The sequence below is a fragment of the Bombina bombina genome, chromosome 7 (genome assembly GCF_027579735.1).
Source record: "Bombina bombina isolate aBomBom1 chromosome 7, aBomBom1.pri, whole genome shotgun sequence".
Lineage (NCBI taxonomy): Eukaryota > Metazoa > Chordata > Amphibia > Anura > Bombinatoridae > Bombina > Bombina bombina.
Window position 1 is genome coordinate 574965733 of NC_069505.1, and position 17392 is coordinate 574983124.

Here is a 17392-nt window from a genome sequence, read left to right on the forward strand (position 1 = left end):
TAGTACTTGGAGTTTCAGGGAGATTGCATTCCATTTGCTGGCATCAGGGAGTTGCTATTACAATCAGGGAGACTCCCTGAACTTCAGGGAAAGTTGGGATGTCTGGTATTTCAGATCTCTGAGTAATCATATAGGAAGTGATTTTTATTTTAGAATGTGATTTTACAGATCTATAGTAAGATCAAGAGCACATAACACAGTTCATATGTTGTTTTTTTACTAAATAAAAGAGATGAGTGAGCGTTACAAGCATAACTGGTGAAGCTGGCAGTGGCAGCTGCAGAGACCTATTAGTATATATACACACAACAACTTACTCCCAGCTCCTCCCCTGCAGGAAGTGTGTAATGGTCCAGCCCCTTCTCCTGCACATTCAGGCCTGGCTGTCTCTATTTACATAGACTATCACCCCCTGAGGGGCACATTACACTTTGTGCAGAAGGGGAGGGGGGCAGTTGTTTTTTCGCAGAATGATCCGTAACTTGATAAGCTGCAGGGCCTCACATTGGGCAAGGGTGAGTCATCTGCATAGCATTGCAATTTTATCTAGACTTGTGCAAAATTTTAACCACTTGCAGAGCACCTGGCTGATGAGGTTTATAGAGCTCTGCAGAGCATTTAGTCTATTCCTAGAGCTGTGTTACACTGCAGATTACAGAGATCTGCAGAGCATTTAGTCTATGCCTAGAGCTGTGTTACACTACACATTACAGAGATCTGCAGAGCATTTAGTCTATACCTAGAGCTGTGTTACACTGCACATTACAGGGATCTGCAGAGCATTTAGTATATACCTAGAGCTGTGTTACACTGCACATTACAGAGATCTGCAGAGCATTTAGTCTATACCTAGAGCTGTGTTACACTGCACATTACAGAGATCTGCAGAGCATTTAGTCTATACCTAGAGCTGTGTTTCACTGCACATTACAGGGATCTGCAGAGCATTTAGTATATACCTAGAGCTGTGTTACACTGCACATTACAGAGATCTGCAGAGCATTTAGTCTACACCTAGAGCTGTGTTACACTGCACATTACAGAGATCTGCAGAGCATTTAGTCTATACCTAGAGCTGTGTTACACTGCACATTACAGGGATCTGCAGAGCATTTAGTCTATGCCTAGAGCTGTGTTACACTGCACATTACAGAGATCTGCAGAGCATTTAGTCTATACCTAGAGCTGTGTTACACTGCACATTACAGAGATCTGCAGAGCATTTAGTTTATACCTAGAGCTGTGTTACACTGCACATTACAGAGATCTGCAGAGCATTTAGTCTACACCTAGAGCTGTGTTACACTGCACATTACAGGGATCTGCAGAGCATTTAGTCTATACCTAGAGCTGTGTTACACTGCACATTACAGGGATCTGCAGAGCATTTAGTCTATACCTAGAGCTTTGTTACACTGCACATTACAAGGATCTGCAGAACATTTAGTCTATACCTAGAGCTGTGTTACACTGCACATTACAGAGATCTGCAGAGCATTTAGTCTATACCTAGAGCTGTGTTACACTGCACATTACAGAGATCTGCAGAGCATTTAGTCTATACCTAGAGCTGTGTTACACTGCACATTACAGAGATCTGCAGAGCATTTAGTCTATACCTAGAGCTGTGTTACACTGCACATTACAGAGATCTGCAGAGCATTTAGTCTATGCCTAGAGCTGTGTTACACTGCACATTACAGGGATCTGCAGAGCATTTAGTCTATACCTAGAGCTGTGTTACACTGCACATTACAGGGATCTGCAGAGCATTTAGTCTATACCTAGAGCTGTGTTACACTGCACATTACAGGGATCTGCAGAGCATTTAGTGTATACCTAGAGCTGTGTTACACTGCACATTACAGGGATCTGCAGAGCATTTAGTCTATGCCTAGAGCTGTGTTACACTACACATTACAAGGATCTGCAGAGCATTTAGTCTATACCTAGAGCTGTGTTACACTGCACATTACAGAGATCTGCAGAGCATTTAGTCTATACCTAGAGCTGTGTTACACTGCACATTACAGGGATCTGCAGAGCATTTAGTCTATGCCTAGAGCTGTGTTACACTGCACATTACAAGGATCTGCAGAGCATTTAGTCTATGCCTAGAGCTGTGTTACACTGCACATTACAGGGATCTGCAGAGCATTTAGTCTATACCTAGAGCTGTGTTACACTGCACATTACAGAGATCTGCAGAGCATTTAGTCTATACCTAGAGCTGTGTTACACTGCACATTACAGAGATCTGCAGAGCATTTAGTCTATACCTAGAGCTGTGTTACACTGCACATTACAGGGATCTGCAGAGCATTTAGTCTATGCCTAGAGCTGTGTTACACTGCACATTACAAGGATCTGCAGAGCATTTAGTCTATACCTAGAGCTGTGTTACACTGCACATTACAGGGATCTGCAGAGCATTTAGTCTATACCTAGAGCTGTGTTACACTGCACATTACAGAGATCTGCAGAGCATTTAGTCTATACCTAGAGCTGTGTTACACTGCACATTACAGAGATCTGCAGAGCATTTAGTCTATACCTAGAGCTGTGTTACACTGCACATTACAGAGATCCGCAGAGCATTTAGTCTATACCTAGAGCTGTATAACACTGCACATTACAGGGATCTGCAGAGCATTTAGTCTATACCTAGAGCTGTGTAACACTGCACATTACAGGGATCTGCAGAGCATTTAGTCTATACCTAGAGCTGTGTTACACTGCACATTACAGAGATCTGCAGAGCATTTAGTCTATGCCTAGAGCTGTGTTACACTGCACATTACAGGTATCTGCAGAGCATTTAGTCTATACCTAGAGCTGTGTTACACTGCACATTACAGGGATCTGCAGAGCATTTAGTCTATACCTAGAGCTGTGTTACACTGCACATTACAAGGATCTGCAGAGCATTTAGTCTATACCTAGAGCTGTGTTACACTGCACATTACAGAGATCTGCAGAGCATTTAGTCTATACCTAGAGCTGTGTTACACTGCACATTACAGAGATCCGCAGAGCATTTAGTCTATACCTAGAACTGTATAACACTGCACATTACAGGGATCTGCAGAGCATTTAGTCTATACCTAGAGCTGTGTTACACTGCACATTACAGAGATCTGCAGAGCATTTAGTCTATGCCTAGAGCTGTGTTACAGTGCACATTACAGAGATCTGCAGAGCATTTAGTCTATACCTAGAGCTGTGTTACACTGCACATTACAGGGATCTGCAGAGCATTTAGTCTATACCTAGAGCTGTGTTACACTGCACATTACAGAGATCTGCAGAGCATTTAGTCTATACCTAGAGCTGTGTTACACTGCACATTACAGAGATCCGCAGAGCATTTAGTCTATACCTAGAGCTTTGTTACACTGCACATTACAGGGATCTGCAGAGCATTTAGTCTATACCTAGAGCTGTGTTACACTGCACATTACAGGGATCTGCAGAGCATTTAGTCTATACCTAGAGCTGTGTTACACTGCACATTACAGAGATCTGCAGAGCATGTAGTCTATGTCTAGAGCTGTGTTACACTGCACATTACAGAGATCTGCAGAGCATTTAGTCTATACCTAGAGCTGTGTTACACTGCACATTACAGAGATCTGCAGAGCATGTAGTCTATGTCTAGAGCTGTGTTACACTGCACATTACAGGGATCTGCAGAGCATTTAGTCTATACCTAGAGCTGTGTTACACTGCACATTACAGAGATCTGCAGAGCATTTAGTCTATGCCTAGAGGTGTGTTACACTGCACATTACAGGTATCTGCAGAGCATTTAGTCTATACCTAGAGCTGTGTTACACTGCACATTACAGGGATCTGCAGAGCATTTAGTCTATACCTAGAGCTGTGTTACACTGGACATTACAGAGATCTGCAGAGCATTTAGTCTATGCCTAGAGGTGTGTTACACTGCACATTACAGGGATCTGCAGAGCATTTAGTCTATACCTAGAGCTGTGTTACACTGGACATTACAGGGATCTGCAGAGCATTTAGTCTATACCTAGAGCTGTGTTACACTGCACATTACAGGGATCTGCAGAGCATTTAGTCTATACCTAGAGCTGTGTTACACTGCACATTACAGAGATCTGCAGAGCATTTAGTCTATACCTAGAGCTGTGTTACACTGCACATTAGAGATCTGCAGAGCATTTAGTCTATACCTAGAGCTGTGTTACACTGCACATTACAGAGATCCGCAGAGCATTTAGTCTATACCTAGAGCTGTATAACACTGCACATTACAGGGATCTGCAGAGCATTTAGTCTATACCTAGAGCTGTGTAACACTGCACATTACAGGGATCTGCAGAGCATTTAGTCTATACCTAGAGCTGTGTTACACTGCACATTACAGAGATCTGCAGAGCATTTAGTCTATGCCTAGAGCTGTGTTACACTGCACATTACAGGTATCTGCAGAGCATTTAGTCTATACCTAGAGCTGTGTTACACTGCACATTACAGGGATCTGCAGAGCATTTAGTCTATACCTAGAGCTGTGTTACACTGCACATTACAAGGATCTGCAGAGCATTTAGTCTATACCTAGAGCTGTGTTACACTGCACATTACAGAGATCTGCAGAGCATTTAGTCTATACCTAGAGCTGTGTTACACTGCACATTACAGAGATCCGCAGAGCATTTAGTCTATACCTAGAACTGTATAACACTGCACATTACAGGGATCTGCAGAGCATTTAGTCTATACCTAGAGCTGTGTTACACTGCACATTACAGAGATCTGCAGAGCATTTAGTCTATGCCTAGAGCTGTGTTACACTGCACATTACAGAGATCTGCAGAGCATTTAGTCTATACCTAGAGCTGTGTTACACTGCACATTACAGGGATCTGCAGAGCATTTAGTCTATACCTAGAGCTGTGTTACACTGCACATTACAGAGATCTGCAGAGCATTTAGTCTATACCTAGAGCTGTGTTACACTGCACATTACAGAGATCCGCAGAGCATTTAGTCTATACCTAGAGCTGTGTTACACTGCACATTACAGGGATCTGCAGAGCATTTAGTCTATACCTAGAGCTTTGTTACACTGCACATTACAGGGATCTGCAGAGCATTTAGTCTATACCTAGAGCTGTGTTACACTGCACATTACAGAGATCTGCAGAGCATGTAGTCTATGTCTAGAGCTGTGTTACACTGCACATTACAGAGATCTGCAGAGCATTTAGTCTATACCTAGAGCTGTGTTACACTGCACATTACAGAGATCTGCAGAGCATGTAGTCTATGTCTAGAGCTGTGTTACACTGCACATTACAGGGATCTGCAGAGCATTTAGTCTATACCTAGAGCTGTGTTACACTGCACATTACAGAGATCTGCAGAGCATTTAGTCTATGCCTAGAGGTGTGTTACACTGCACATTACAGGTATCTGCAGAGCATTTAGTCTATACCTAGAGCTGTGTTACACTGCACATTACAGGGATCTGCAGAGCATTTAGTCTATACCTAGAGCTGTGTTACACTGGACATTACAGAGATCTGCAGAGCATTTAGTCTATGCCTAGAGGTGTGTTACACTGCACATTACAGGGATCTGCAGAGCATTTAGTCTATACCTAGAGTTGTGTTACACTGCACATTACAGGGATCTGCAGAGCATTTAGTCTATACCTAGAGCTGTGTTACACTGCACATTACAGGGATCTGCAGAGCATTTAGTCTATGCCTAGAGCTGTGTTACACTGCACATTACAGAGATCTGCAGAGCATTTAGTCTATGCCTAGAGCTGTGTTACACTGCACATTACAGAGATCTGCAGAGCATTTAGTCTATACCTAGAGCTGTGTTACACTGCACATTACAGAGATCTGCAGAGCATTTAGTCTATACCTAGAGCTGTGTTACACTGCACATTACAGGGATCTGCAGAGCATTTAGTCTATACCTAGAGCTGTGTTACACTGCACATTACAGAGATCTGCAGAGCATTTAGTCTATGCCTAGAGCTGTGTTACACTGCACATTACAGAGATCTGCAGAGCATTTAGTCTATACCTAGAGCTGTGTTACACTGCACATTACAGAGATCTGCAGAGCATTTAGTCTATACCTAGAGCTGTGTTACACTGCACATTACAGGGATCTGCAGAGCATTTAGTCTATACCTAGAGCTGTGTTACACTGCACATTACAGAGATCTGCAGAGCATTTAGTCTATGCCTAGAGCTGTGTTACACTGCACATTACAGAGATCTGCAGAGCATTTAGTCTATACCTAGAGCTGTGTTACACTGCATATTACAGAGATCTGCAGAGCATTTAGTCTATACCTAGAGCTGTGTTACACTGCACATTACAGAGATCTGCAGATCATTTAGTCTATACCTAGAGCTGTGTTACACTGCACATTACAGAGATCTGCAGAGCATTTAGTCTATGCCTTGAGCTGTGTTACACTGCACATTACAGAGATCTGCAGAGCATTTAGTCTATACCTAGAGCTGTGTTACACTGCACATTACAGAGATCTGCAGAGCATTTAGTCTATACCTAGAGCTGTGTTACACTGCACATTACAGAGATCTGCAGAGCATTTAGTCTATACCTAGAGCTGTGTTACACTGCACATTACAGAGATCTGCAGAGCATTTAGTCTATACCTAGAGCTGTGTTACACTGCACATTACAGAGATCTGCAGAGCATTTAGTCTATACCTAGAGCTGTGTTACACTGCACATTACAGGGATCTGCAGAGCATTTAGTCTATTCCTAGACCTGTGTTATGTTCTGTCTGAATCACAAAAGAACATTTTTGGCTTTCATATTCCTTTTATTTTTCTAGGGACCTAAGTAGCATTTCAGTTTTAAAGGGACATTCCAGCCTAAAGTAGAATATGCACGAATGCTTTTCAGTTTCAAATAGAAGCATTTTTGTTATATATGAAATGTATAAGAAAAAATGCTTCTAATAAAAGCTATAGCTGTTTCAAAAGTGTATTTAAGTATGCACCGTGCACCAGCATTTTAAATGAGGCACTGAGAGCCTGAGGTGCTTGTAGTTGTACCATCTGGCAATGACTTAATTTGTTAATTGCTGACATGATACAAGCCCCACTGATGATCTGAGTAGCTGCAGTATTTAAAATGCTGGTGCACTGAGAATATCTAGATATTCTTCACGTGCAGAGAAAAATGTTAACACTGAAACAGGGATAGCTTTTACAGGAAGCATTTTAGCCAATACATGTATATTTGTAAATAGGTTTCTATTCAAATATGTAATTTATATGTGCTTTTAAATTTTGACCGGAATGTCCCTTTAAGCTAATTTAAGAAAATTGGCTCAAGTATTTCAGTTATTATTTTTAGAAGCACTTAAAGGGCCACTAAACCCAAAATCTTTCTTTCATGATTCAGATAGAGAATAGAAATTTAAACAACATTACAATTTACTTCTATTATTTATTTTGCTTCATTTTTTTAGATATCCTTATTTGAAGAAAAAGCAATGCACATGGGTAAGCCAATCACATGAGGCTTCTATGTGCAGCAACCAATCAGCAGCTACTGAGCATATCTAGATATGCTTTTCAGCAAAGAATATCAAGAGAATAAAACAAATTAGATAATAGAAGTAAATTAGAAAGATGTTTAAAATTGCATTCTCTTTCTAAATCATGAAAGAAAAAATGTGGGTTTCATGTCCCTTTAAGTCACAATCCTGCACTGTTTTGTGTCTCCAATGTCCTAATGGTGCTTTGGTCCTAGATTTACAGTGAATTCTGTTACCCATAATCCTGACGTCTATCTTTCTATTCGTGCAGCTCTCTATTTCTCTTCGTACCTACCACTCTCCCTCTCCCCTTCCACGCCAGCCAATACCTGATCTCTCCAGGACCCTCCGGTATTACCTGCGCTCCCTTAAGCCTCTCGTCAGTGATGACGAGTTAGAGAGTACACAAGAACTAGTAGACGAATTCCTGCGTCCAGGAGGGCAGGGAGAGGAACTTCAGCGACAGCTGAGGAAGAGAGCCGAACGCACCGACAATTGGGTGAGACCACGAAAGATATGTCTGTTATAAAGAGTGGATTCTTGGAACGTCCAGGTAGATATGAGCCTGACTTAAAGGGACAGTCTACTCCAAAATGTTTGTTTAAAAAGATAGATAATCCCTTTATTTACCATTCCCCAGTTTTCCATAACCAACACTGTTATATTAATACACTTTTCACTTCTGGGATTACCTTGTATCTAAGCCTCTGCAGACTGCCCCTTATCTCAGTTCTTTTGTCAGACTTGCATTTTAGCCAATCAGTGCTGACAATGTTATCTATATGGCAAACATGATATAGCACTGTCTTACTTTAAAAATTGATAAGAGTCAACCTGCAGCAGGGGCTTTGAAACAGGCAAACATTTACAGGTTTAAAGGTTATAAAGTATATTAATATAACAATGTTGGTTGTGAAAAAGCTGGGGAATGGATAGTAAAGGTGCTATCTATCTAGACTGTCCCTTTAAATGGGCAATACGTTCATTTAATGTTTATGCATTAGAAAATATTCACTGTATTACAACAGATTTGCATACAAAATAAATGTCTTAAAATCATGAAAATGTAAACTTTTTCTTTTATGATTCAGACAGAGCACACCAATGCAATCTGTCCCTTAGTGTCTGTAAATTGTGAGCACGATTTAGTAACATGTGCGCATGATTTAGTAACGTGCACACGATTTAGTAAGTGCGCGCGATTTAGTAAAGTGCGCGCGATTTAGTAAAGTGCGCGCGATTTAGTAAAGTGCGCGCTATTTAGTAACGTGCGCGCGATTTATTAACATGTGCACACGATTTAGTAACATGTGCACATGATTTAGTAACATGTGCGCATGATTTAGTAACATGTGGGCACGATTTAGTAACGTGGGCACGATTTAGTAACGTGGTCACGATTTAGTAACGTGCGCACGATTTAGTAAAATGTGTGCACGATGTCATGTGGGTTATTACATATTAAAGTTACATTAAACACTAATTGCTTTTGTTTAAATTTTTGTGATTTTTCTAGAAAGGCCAAAGATCACATTGTAGTTTAACTTGTAAAGATGAATGTTTGTGTTAACTGTTTGTCTCCCTGTGTCTTTAGATGACGGACTGGAGACAGCAGTATATATACCTAGAAAACCACCTCCCTCTTCCTGTGCATTCTAGTCCGGCTGTTATCTTACCACAGAGGGAATACAGAGACTGGAAAGGGCATCTACGGTATTTGCTAGTATACTTTTTCTGTCTAGCCAAATCAGCATTTTATAAAGGGACACCTTGTAAATTTACACATATTCATGCAGTTTTTTTAAATACTATATCAGCAGAATCTGAGCGTTATTAGGATATATTAACACCTTGTTTGCTGCAATTGTTTTCAGCCTCTTATTTATTTGGAGGAGGCAATCTGGACTTGTGTATAAAGATAAAAGGGCTTACCACTGTCATTGGTTTAACAAAATCTCTAGTGTTTGACGACAGAAAAGATAAAATAACAAACCACAAAATAGGGCAAGATTAGGCTTGTGAAGTAATTTTCAGACTTACAAGTATATTGCAAAGTTGTTTTACTATATATAATTAAGCATTTTATATTACAATGTGTTTACTGTCACTTTAAAGGGACACTAAACCCAAACATCTTCTTTCATGAATAAGGTAGAGAATACAATTTTAAGCAATATTCCAATTTACTTCTATTATCTAATTTGCTTCATTCCTTAGGTATCCTTTGTTGAAGAAATAGCAATGCACATGAGTGAGCCAATCACACGAGGCATGTATGTGCAGCCACCAATCAGCAGCTACTAAGCCTATCTAGATATGCTTTTCAGCACAGGATATCAAGAGAATGAAGCAAATTCGATAATAGAAGTCAATTAGAAAGTTGTTTAAAATTACATGCTCTTTCTTTTATGAATCTTTAAGCTTATTCAGCCATTGAAATCCCCAAATAAAAAATTTAAACAATTACCAAACGCATGTGTATGTGCACCAATTTTTAACCTGGCAGTCACCTGTAAGAGCAGTCAACGCACAGATTGCTTACACTTCCCAAAGTTTTCTTGTTTCTAAAAAATATTACGTGGTTGTCATCCGTACAATGTATGTATTGTGGGTGATGATGTCATTGGGGGGTTCTCACTGAAAAATTACCTGCAGTGGGGCCTAAATGTGAGTAGCATCTAAAAAACTGCAAAACAGCTCAGCACAGGGGTGGAAATGGCTCAGCAGTTAAAGGGGCGTGAAAGTACACATTAAAGGGACAGTCTACTGTTTAAAAAAAAAATAGATAATCCCTTTATTACCCATTGCCCAGTTTTGCATAATCAGCACGGTTATATTAATACACTTTTTACCTCTGTGATTACCTTATGTCTAAGCCACTGCAGACTGCCCCTTATTTCAGTTCTTTTGACAGACTTGCTTTTTAGCCAATCAGTGCTGACTCATAAATAACTGCACAGGAGTGAGCACAATGTTAGCTATATAGCACACATGAACTAGCAGTGTCTAGCTGTAAAAAAAAAACTGACAAAATGCACTGATAAGAAGCAGCCTTCAAGGGCTAAGAAATTAGCACATGAGCCTACCTAGGTTAAGCTTTCAACAAAGAATACAAAAAAGAAAACAAAGCTAATTTGATGAAAAATGTAAATCGGAAAGTTGTATAAAATTGCATGCCCTATCTGAATCATTAAGGTTTAATTTTGACTAGACTGTCCCTTTAAACTTCCATGGTTCGAATACAGAATGTAATTTTTCATTCCAATGTACTTCCCTTATTAAACATACTATGTTTTTTTAGTATCCTTTGTTGAAGAGCATATCTAGAAATGCTCCGGAGCGTGCACGTGCCTTGAACACGATATGGTAGCAGTGATTGCAACAATGGACAGCATCGTTAAAAACATTGTTGAACACTAGATGGCAGCAGGGTTTGGAAAATGGGAACTTTGCAATGAATTGTGAATGTTTAATGATTTTTAAGTCTGTTTTTCACACAATGTATTAGCAAATTTAAAAAAAAAAAAAAACTTATTTCTGTATGTTACTTTTTTTAATTTAAAGGGGCACGAAACCCATAATTTCTTTTGTGATTCAGAACATATAATTTAAAAAAACGTTTTCATTGTACTTCTGTTATAACATTAGCTTTGTTCTCATGGTATTCTTTGTTAAAGAGATATCTAGGTAGGTAATGTGCATATTTCTGGAGCTGTACATGACAGGAAACAATGCTGCCACCTACTGCTCTTGCAAATGTATAACAGTTATAAAACTGCTGCTGTATATCACGTGCAAGCCCCTACACCTTTATAACTGCTTTTCAACAAAGGAAAACAAGTGAACAAAGTAACTGATAATAGAAGTAATTTCTTTTTTTTAATTTTTTTTTTATTGAATCGTGAAATACATTTTTGGGGTTTTATCCACCTCTTTGAGATGGTAATATAAAATGATAAATCGTAAATATATAAAATACTCTGCAAAATACTTTATTTTGCCCCCTTTTCCTGCAATTCCATTCTGAAATTGTGAGCTTTTCAGTTTCTGTTAGAAATAGAGTGCAGAACTCTGTTATATTCCTCACAGCCATTGGCTGCACACTCTAGTGACCTATTTATAACTGTCCCTAATTGGCCACAGCAGAGAAGTAACCTAAGTTACAACATGGCAGCTCCCATTGTTTTATAGACACTAAAACTTTACACTTATTTTGTCACTATTTAAACAGCTAATGAAACTATAAAAAATACATCTACACTGGGGCAAAAAAAGTATTTAGTCAGCCACCAATTGTGCAAGTTCTCCCACTTAAGATGAGAGAGGCCTGTAATTTTCATCATAGGTATACCTCAACTATGAGAGGCAAAGGCCTCTAGTTATCAAGCTGTCAACCGCAAATACGCTGGAATTCCGCAGCGTATTTATGGCGAGCCTGATTCACCGTAGTTATCAAACCCTACAGACCGGCAAAAGTAGAATATAGTGACGTAACATACGATCCGCCGGACTCAGTCTGACACAGATCGATGGTAACGTCACTACAGATGTTCCAAACGCAAGTTCGGCACAATCTGACTACTTTTGCTAGTTATAAAATAACTACCAGGTACGCTCGCCACTATTCCGGCCCAGCGTACCTGGTTTTCAATCCGCTGCCCTGGACGCCGCGGATGCCATAGGAATCAATGGGAATCTGACAGCAGCGAAAGTTTATGTTCGCTGCTTCCTGATATCCCATTGATTCCTATGGGAACGTCTACACCTAACACCCTAACATGTACCCCGAGTCTAAACACCCCTAATCTGCCCCCCCTACACCGCTGCCACCTACATTATACTTATTAACCCCTAATCTGCCCCCCCTACACCGCCGCTACCTACATTATACTTATTAACCCCCTAAACCGCCACTCCTGGAGCCCGCCGCAACTAAATAAAGCGTTTAACCCCTAAACCGCCGCTCCCGGACCCCGCCGTCACCTACATTATATTTATTAACCCCTAATCTGACCCCCCTACACTGCCACCACCTACATTAAATTTATTAACCCCTAATCTGACCCCCCTACACTGCCGCCACCTACATTAAATTTATTAACCCTTAAACCTAAGTCTAACCCTAACCCTAACACCCCCTAACTTAAATATAATTTAAATTAATCTAAATAAATATTCCTATCATTAAATAAATTATTCCTATTTAAAAATAAATACTTACCTATAAAGTAAATCCTAAGATAGCTACAATAAAACTAATAGTTACATTGTAGCTATTTTAGGATTTATTTTTATTTTACAGGCAAGTTTGTATTTATTTTAACTAGGTAGAATAGTTATTAAATAGTTATTAACTATTTAATAACTTCCTAGCTAAAATTAAATAAAAATATACCTGTAAAATAAAGCCTAACCTAAGTTACAATTACACCTAACACTACTAATTAAATTAATTACCTAAACTAAATACAATAACTACAATTAAATAAAATTAAATACAATTATCTAAAGTACAAAAACAAACACTAAATTACAGAAGTGGTCCTCCAGACGGCCAGAAGTCTTCATCCTATCCGGGCAGAAGTCTTCATCCAGGCGGCATCTTCTATCTTCATCCATCCGGAGCGGAGCGGGTCCATCTTCAAGACATCCGACGCGGAGCATCCTTCCAGGCCGACGACTACCCGACAAATGAATATTCCTTTAAATGACGTCATCCAAGATGGCGTCCCTTGAATTTCGATTGGCTGATAGAATTCTATCAGCCAATCGGAATTAAGGTAGGAAAAATCCTATTGGCTGATGCAATAGGATGGATTTTTCCTACCTTAATTCCAATTGGCTGATAGAATTCTATCAGCCAATCGAAATTCAAGGGACGCCATCTTGGATGACGTCATTTAAAGGAATATTCATTCGTCGGGTAGTCGTCAGCCTGGAAGGATGCTCCGCGTCGGATGTCTTGAAGATGGACCCGCTCCGCTCCGGATGGATGAAGATAGAAGATGCCGCATGGATCAAGACTTCTGCCCGTCTGGAGGTCCTCTTCTGCCCGGATAGGATGAACACTTCTGGCCGTCTGGAGGACCACTTCTGCCCGGTTGGGTGAAGACGTCTCAAGGTAGGGTGATCTTCAAGGGGGTAGTGTTAGGTTTTATTAAGGGGGGATTGGGTGGGTTGTAGGGTTGGGTGTGTGGGTGGTGGGTTGTAATGTTGGGGGGGTATTGTATTTTTTTTTACAGGTAAAAGAGCTGATTACTTTGGGGCAATGCCCCGCTAAAGGCCCTTTTAAGGGCTATTTGTAATTTAGTGTAGGGTAGGGATTTTTATTATTTTGGGGGGCTTTTTTATTTTGTTAGGGGGATTAGAGTAGGTGTAATTAGTTTAAAATTCTTGTAATTATTTTATTATTTTCTGTAATTTAGTGTTTGGTTTTTTTTGTACTTTAGATAATTTTATTTAATTTTATTTAATTGTAGTTAATTGTATTTAGTTTAGGTAATTAATTTAATGATAGTGTAGTGTTAGGTGTAATTGTAACTTAGGTTAGGTTTTATTTTACAGGTATATTTGTATTTATTTTAGATAGGAAGTTATTAAATAGTTAATAAATATTTAATAACTATTCTACCTAGTTAAAATAAATACAAACTTGCCTGTAAAATAAAAATAAATCCTAAAATACCTACAATGTAACTATTAGTTATATTGTAGCTATCTTAGGGTTTATTTTATAGGTAAGTATTTATTTTTAAATAGGAATAATTTATTTAATGATAGGAATATTTATTTACATTAATTTAAATTATATTTAAGTTAGGGGGTGTTAGGGTTAGGTTTAGACTTAGGTTTAGGGGTTAATACATTTAATGTAGGTGGTTGCGGTGTAGGGGGGTCAGATTAGGGGTTAATAAATTTAATGTAGGTGGCGGCAGGTGTATGGGGGGCAGATTAGGGGTTAATAAATATAATGTAGGTGGCGGCGGGGTCCGTGACGGCGGTTTAGGGGTTAAACATTTTATTTAGTTGCGGCGGGGTCCGGGAGCGGCGGTTTAGGAGTTAATACATATAATGTAGGTGGCGGTGGACTCCGGGAACGGCGGTTTAGGGGTTAAACACTTTATTAGAGTTGCAGTGGGCTCCGGGAACGGCGTTTTAGGGGTTAATAACTTTATTAAGGTGCGGCGGGGTCCGGGAGCGGCGGTATAGGGGGTAAAACAGTATAGTATTGTGTGGGTGCTTAGTGACAGGGTACCAAGAAAGCTGCAAATAAGCCGAAGAGCAGCGAGATTGATGACTGTTAGTTAACAACAGTCCGCTGCTCATCGCTCCGTACTTGGTGCGCGGCTTTTTGACAGCTTTCTTGATAATTTTGGAGAAAGTATTCAGGTCCGCAGCAGCGATGTTAGGCAATCTTAGGCGAGCATATTGGTGCCGTCGAATGCAAGTAAGTTGACGGCTTGATAAATAGATGCCAAAATGTGGAAACAAATCCAGACAATCACATTCTCTGATTTGGAAAGAATTTATTTGCATATTATGGTGGAAAATAAGTATTTGGTCACCTACAAACAAGCAAGATTTCTGGCTCTCACAGACCTGTATTTTCTTCTTTAAGAGGCTCCTCTGTCCTCCACTCATTACCTGTATTAATGGCACCTGTTTGAACTTGTTATCAGTATAAAAGACACCTGTCCACAGCCTCAAACAGTCACACTCCAAACTCCACTTTGGTGAAGACCAAAGAGCTGTTGAAGGACACCAGAAACAAAATTTTAGACCTGCACCAGGCTGGGAAGACTGAATCTGCCATAGGCAAGCAGCTTGGTTTGAAGAAATCAACTGTGGGAGCAATAATTAGAAAATGGAAGACATACAAGACCACTGATAATCTCCCCCGATCTGGGGCTCCACGCAAGATCTCACCCTGTGGAGTCAAAATGATCACAAGAACGGTGAGCAAACATCCCAGAACCACACGGGGGGACCTAGTGAATGACCTGCAGAAAGGTGGGACCAACGTAACAAAGGCTACCATCAGTAACACACTACGCCGCCAGGGACTCAGATCCTGCAGTGCCAGACGTGTCCCCCTGCTTAAGCCAGTACATGTCCGGGCCCGTCTGAAGTATGCTAGAGAGCATTTGGATGATCCAGAAGCGGACTGGGAGAATGTCATATGGTCAGATGAAACCAAAGTAGAACTGTTTGGTAGAAACACAACTCGTCGTGTTTGGAGGAGAGAGAATACTGAGTTGCAACCAAAGAACACCATACCTACTGTGAAACATGGGGGTGGCAACATCATACTTTGGGGCTGTTTCTCTGCAAAGGGAACAGGACGACTGATCCGTGTACATGAAAGAATGAATGAGGCAATGTATTGTGAGATTTTGAGTGCAAACCTCCTTCCATCAGCAAGGGCATTGAAGATGAAACGTGGCTGGGTCTTTCAGCATGACAATGATCCCAAACACACCGCCCGGGCAACGAAGGAGTGGCTTCGTAAGAAGCATTTCAAGGTCCTGGAGTGGTCTAGCCAGTCTCCAGATCTCAACCCCATAGAAAACCTTTGGAGGGAGTTGAAAGTCTGTGTTGCCCAGCGACAGCCCCAAAACATCACTGCTCTAGAGGAGATCTGCATGCAGGAATGGGCCAACATACCAGCAACAGTGTGTGACAACCTTGTGAAGACTTACAGAAAACGTTTGACCTCTGTCATTGCCAACAAAGGATATATAACAAAGTAGATGAACTTTTGATATTGACCAAATACTTATTTTCCACCATAATTTGCAAATAAATTTTTTCCAAATCAGACAATGTGATTGTCTGGATTTGTTTCCACATTTTGTCTCTCATAGTTGAGGTATACCTATGATCAAAATGACAGGCCTTTCTCATCTTCTTAAGTGGGAGAACTTGCACAATTGGTGGCTGACTAAATACTTATTTGCCCCACTGTACATTTTATTCTCAGACTAATCTTTTCTTTGACTGCATCATTCTATGTAGCATTTATTTAGTGTTTATTGTCCCTTTAAAGGGATATTAAGTCATATTCTGGAGATTTATCAAGTTGCATTCACAGCTTTTGAGGCTTTGCATGAGCGACCCTGCAACCACATATTCAAAAATCAGAAAGTGCTTCTTTAACCTCTCCGCTGCCTCTTCCTAACGCTCACTAGTTTAGGGTGATTGAAATGCCGTGCTCTTGTGCAATAAGATGCACTGCAATGTTTTGCCATAAAATGCTGGCTTGCAAGAGGCGATTGCAGACAGACTTAGAGGCCGGGGGGCCTAGAAAACAGTTGCGCCCCCTCCAGCAACATTCTATTTTATTTTTTTTTAAACATATTTATTTTTGCATTTATCACAGAATGAACAATAAGGTAATGCAATCTGTTGAAGAATCAATCAGTAAACAAGTATATGAGTCATACATTTCTTATATTGTAGAAAGAGTCCTCTTATTGGATTCCAATCCTTGTATCAGGTTATTTCTAATTGTCTGAAGATTTGACATTCTGTAATAAAACTTTTTACATTTTCCCTTTATTATCTATATTACTAGACTAAACAGTTGAACTCTAGTGTTCTTTCCTAACGTAGAGGGTGCTTAGCTGTGACCAACCACCAAAATGTACCTATAATACCACATACCCATCAATAATAACATAACTATCTGTCATATGCAGTATCTCTCTCCCTAGGGCGCTCACCAGCCAATCTAGTTCTCCATTCTCCTCTCAATTGTGCGTTGAGTATAAATTCTGTGTTTTTGAATGCAGTTATGAGTATGTGCTGAGTTCTGGTTGTTA

At 40.0% G+C, this 17392-nt stretch overlaps 1 protein-coding gene across 1 annotated transcript in view; it reads left to right on the top strand.

The window, feature by feature from the left end:
• Nucleotides 1–356: 356 nt before the first annotated feature.
• LOC128667094 (carnitine O-acetyltransferase) overlaps nucleotides 357–17392 on the top strand; it is a 38063-nt gene continuing 21027 nt past the window's right edge. The window contains exons 1-3 of the mRNA XM_053721986.1: nucleotides 357–515; nucleotides 7843–8070; nucleotides 9166–9284. Coding sequence (XP_053577961.1) covers nucleotides 471–515; nucleotides 7843–8070; nucleotides 9166–9284 — 392 coding nt within the window. The 5' untranslated portion in view covers nucleotides 357–470. The remainder of the gene's footprint in view (nucleotides 516–7842; nucleotides 8071–9165; nucleotides 9285–17392) is intronic.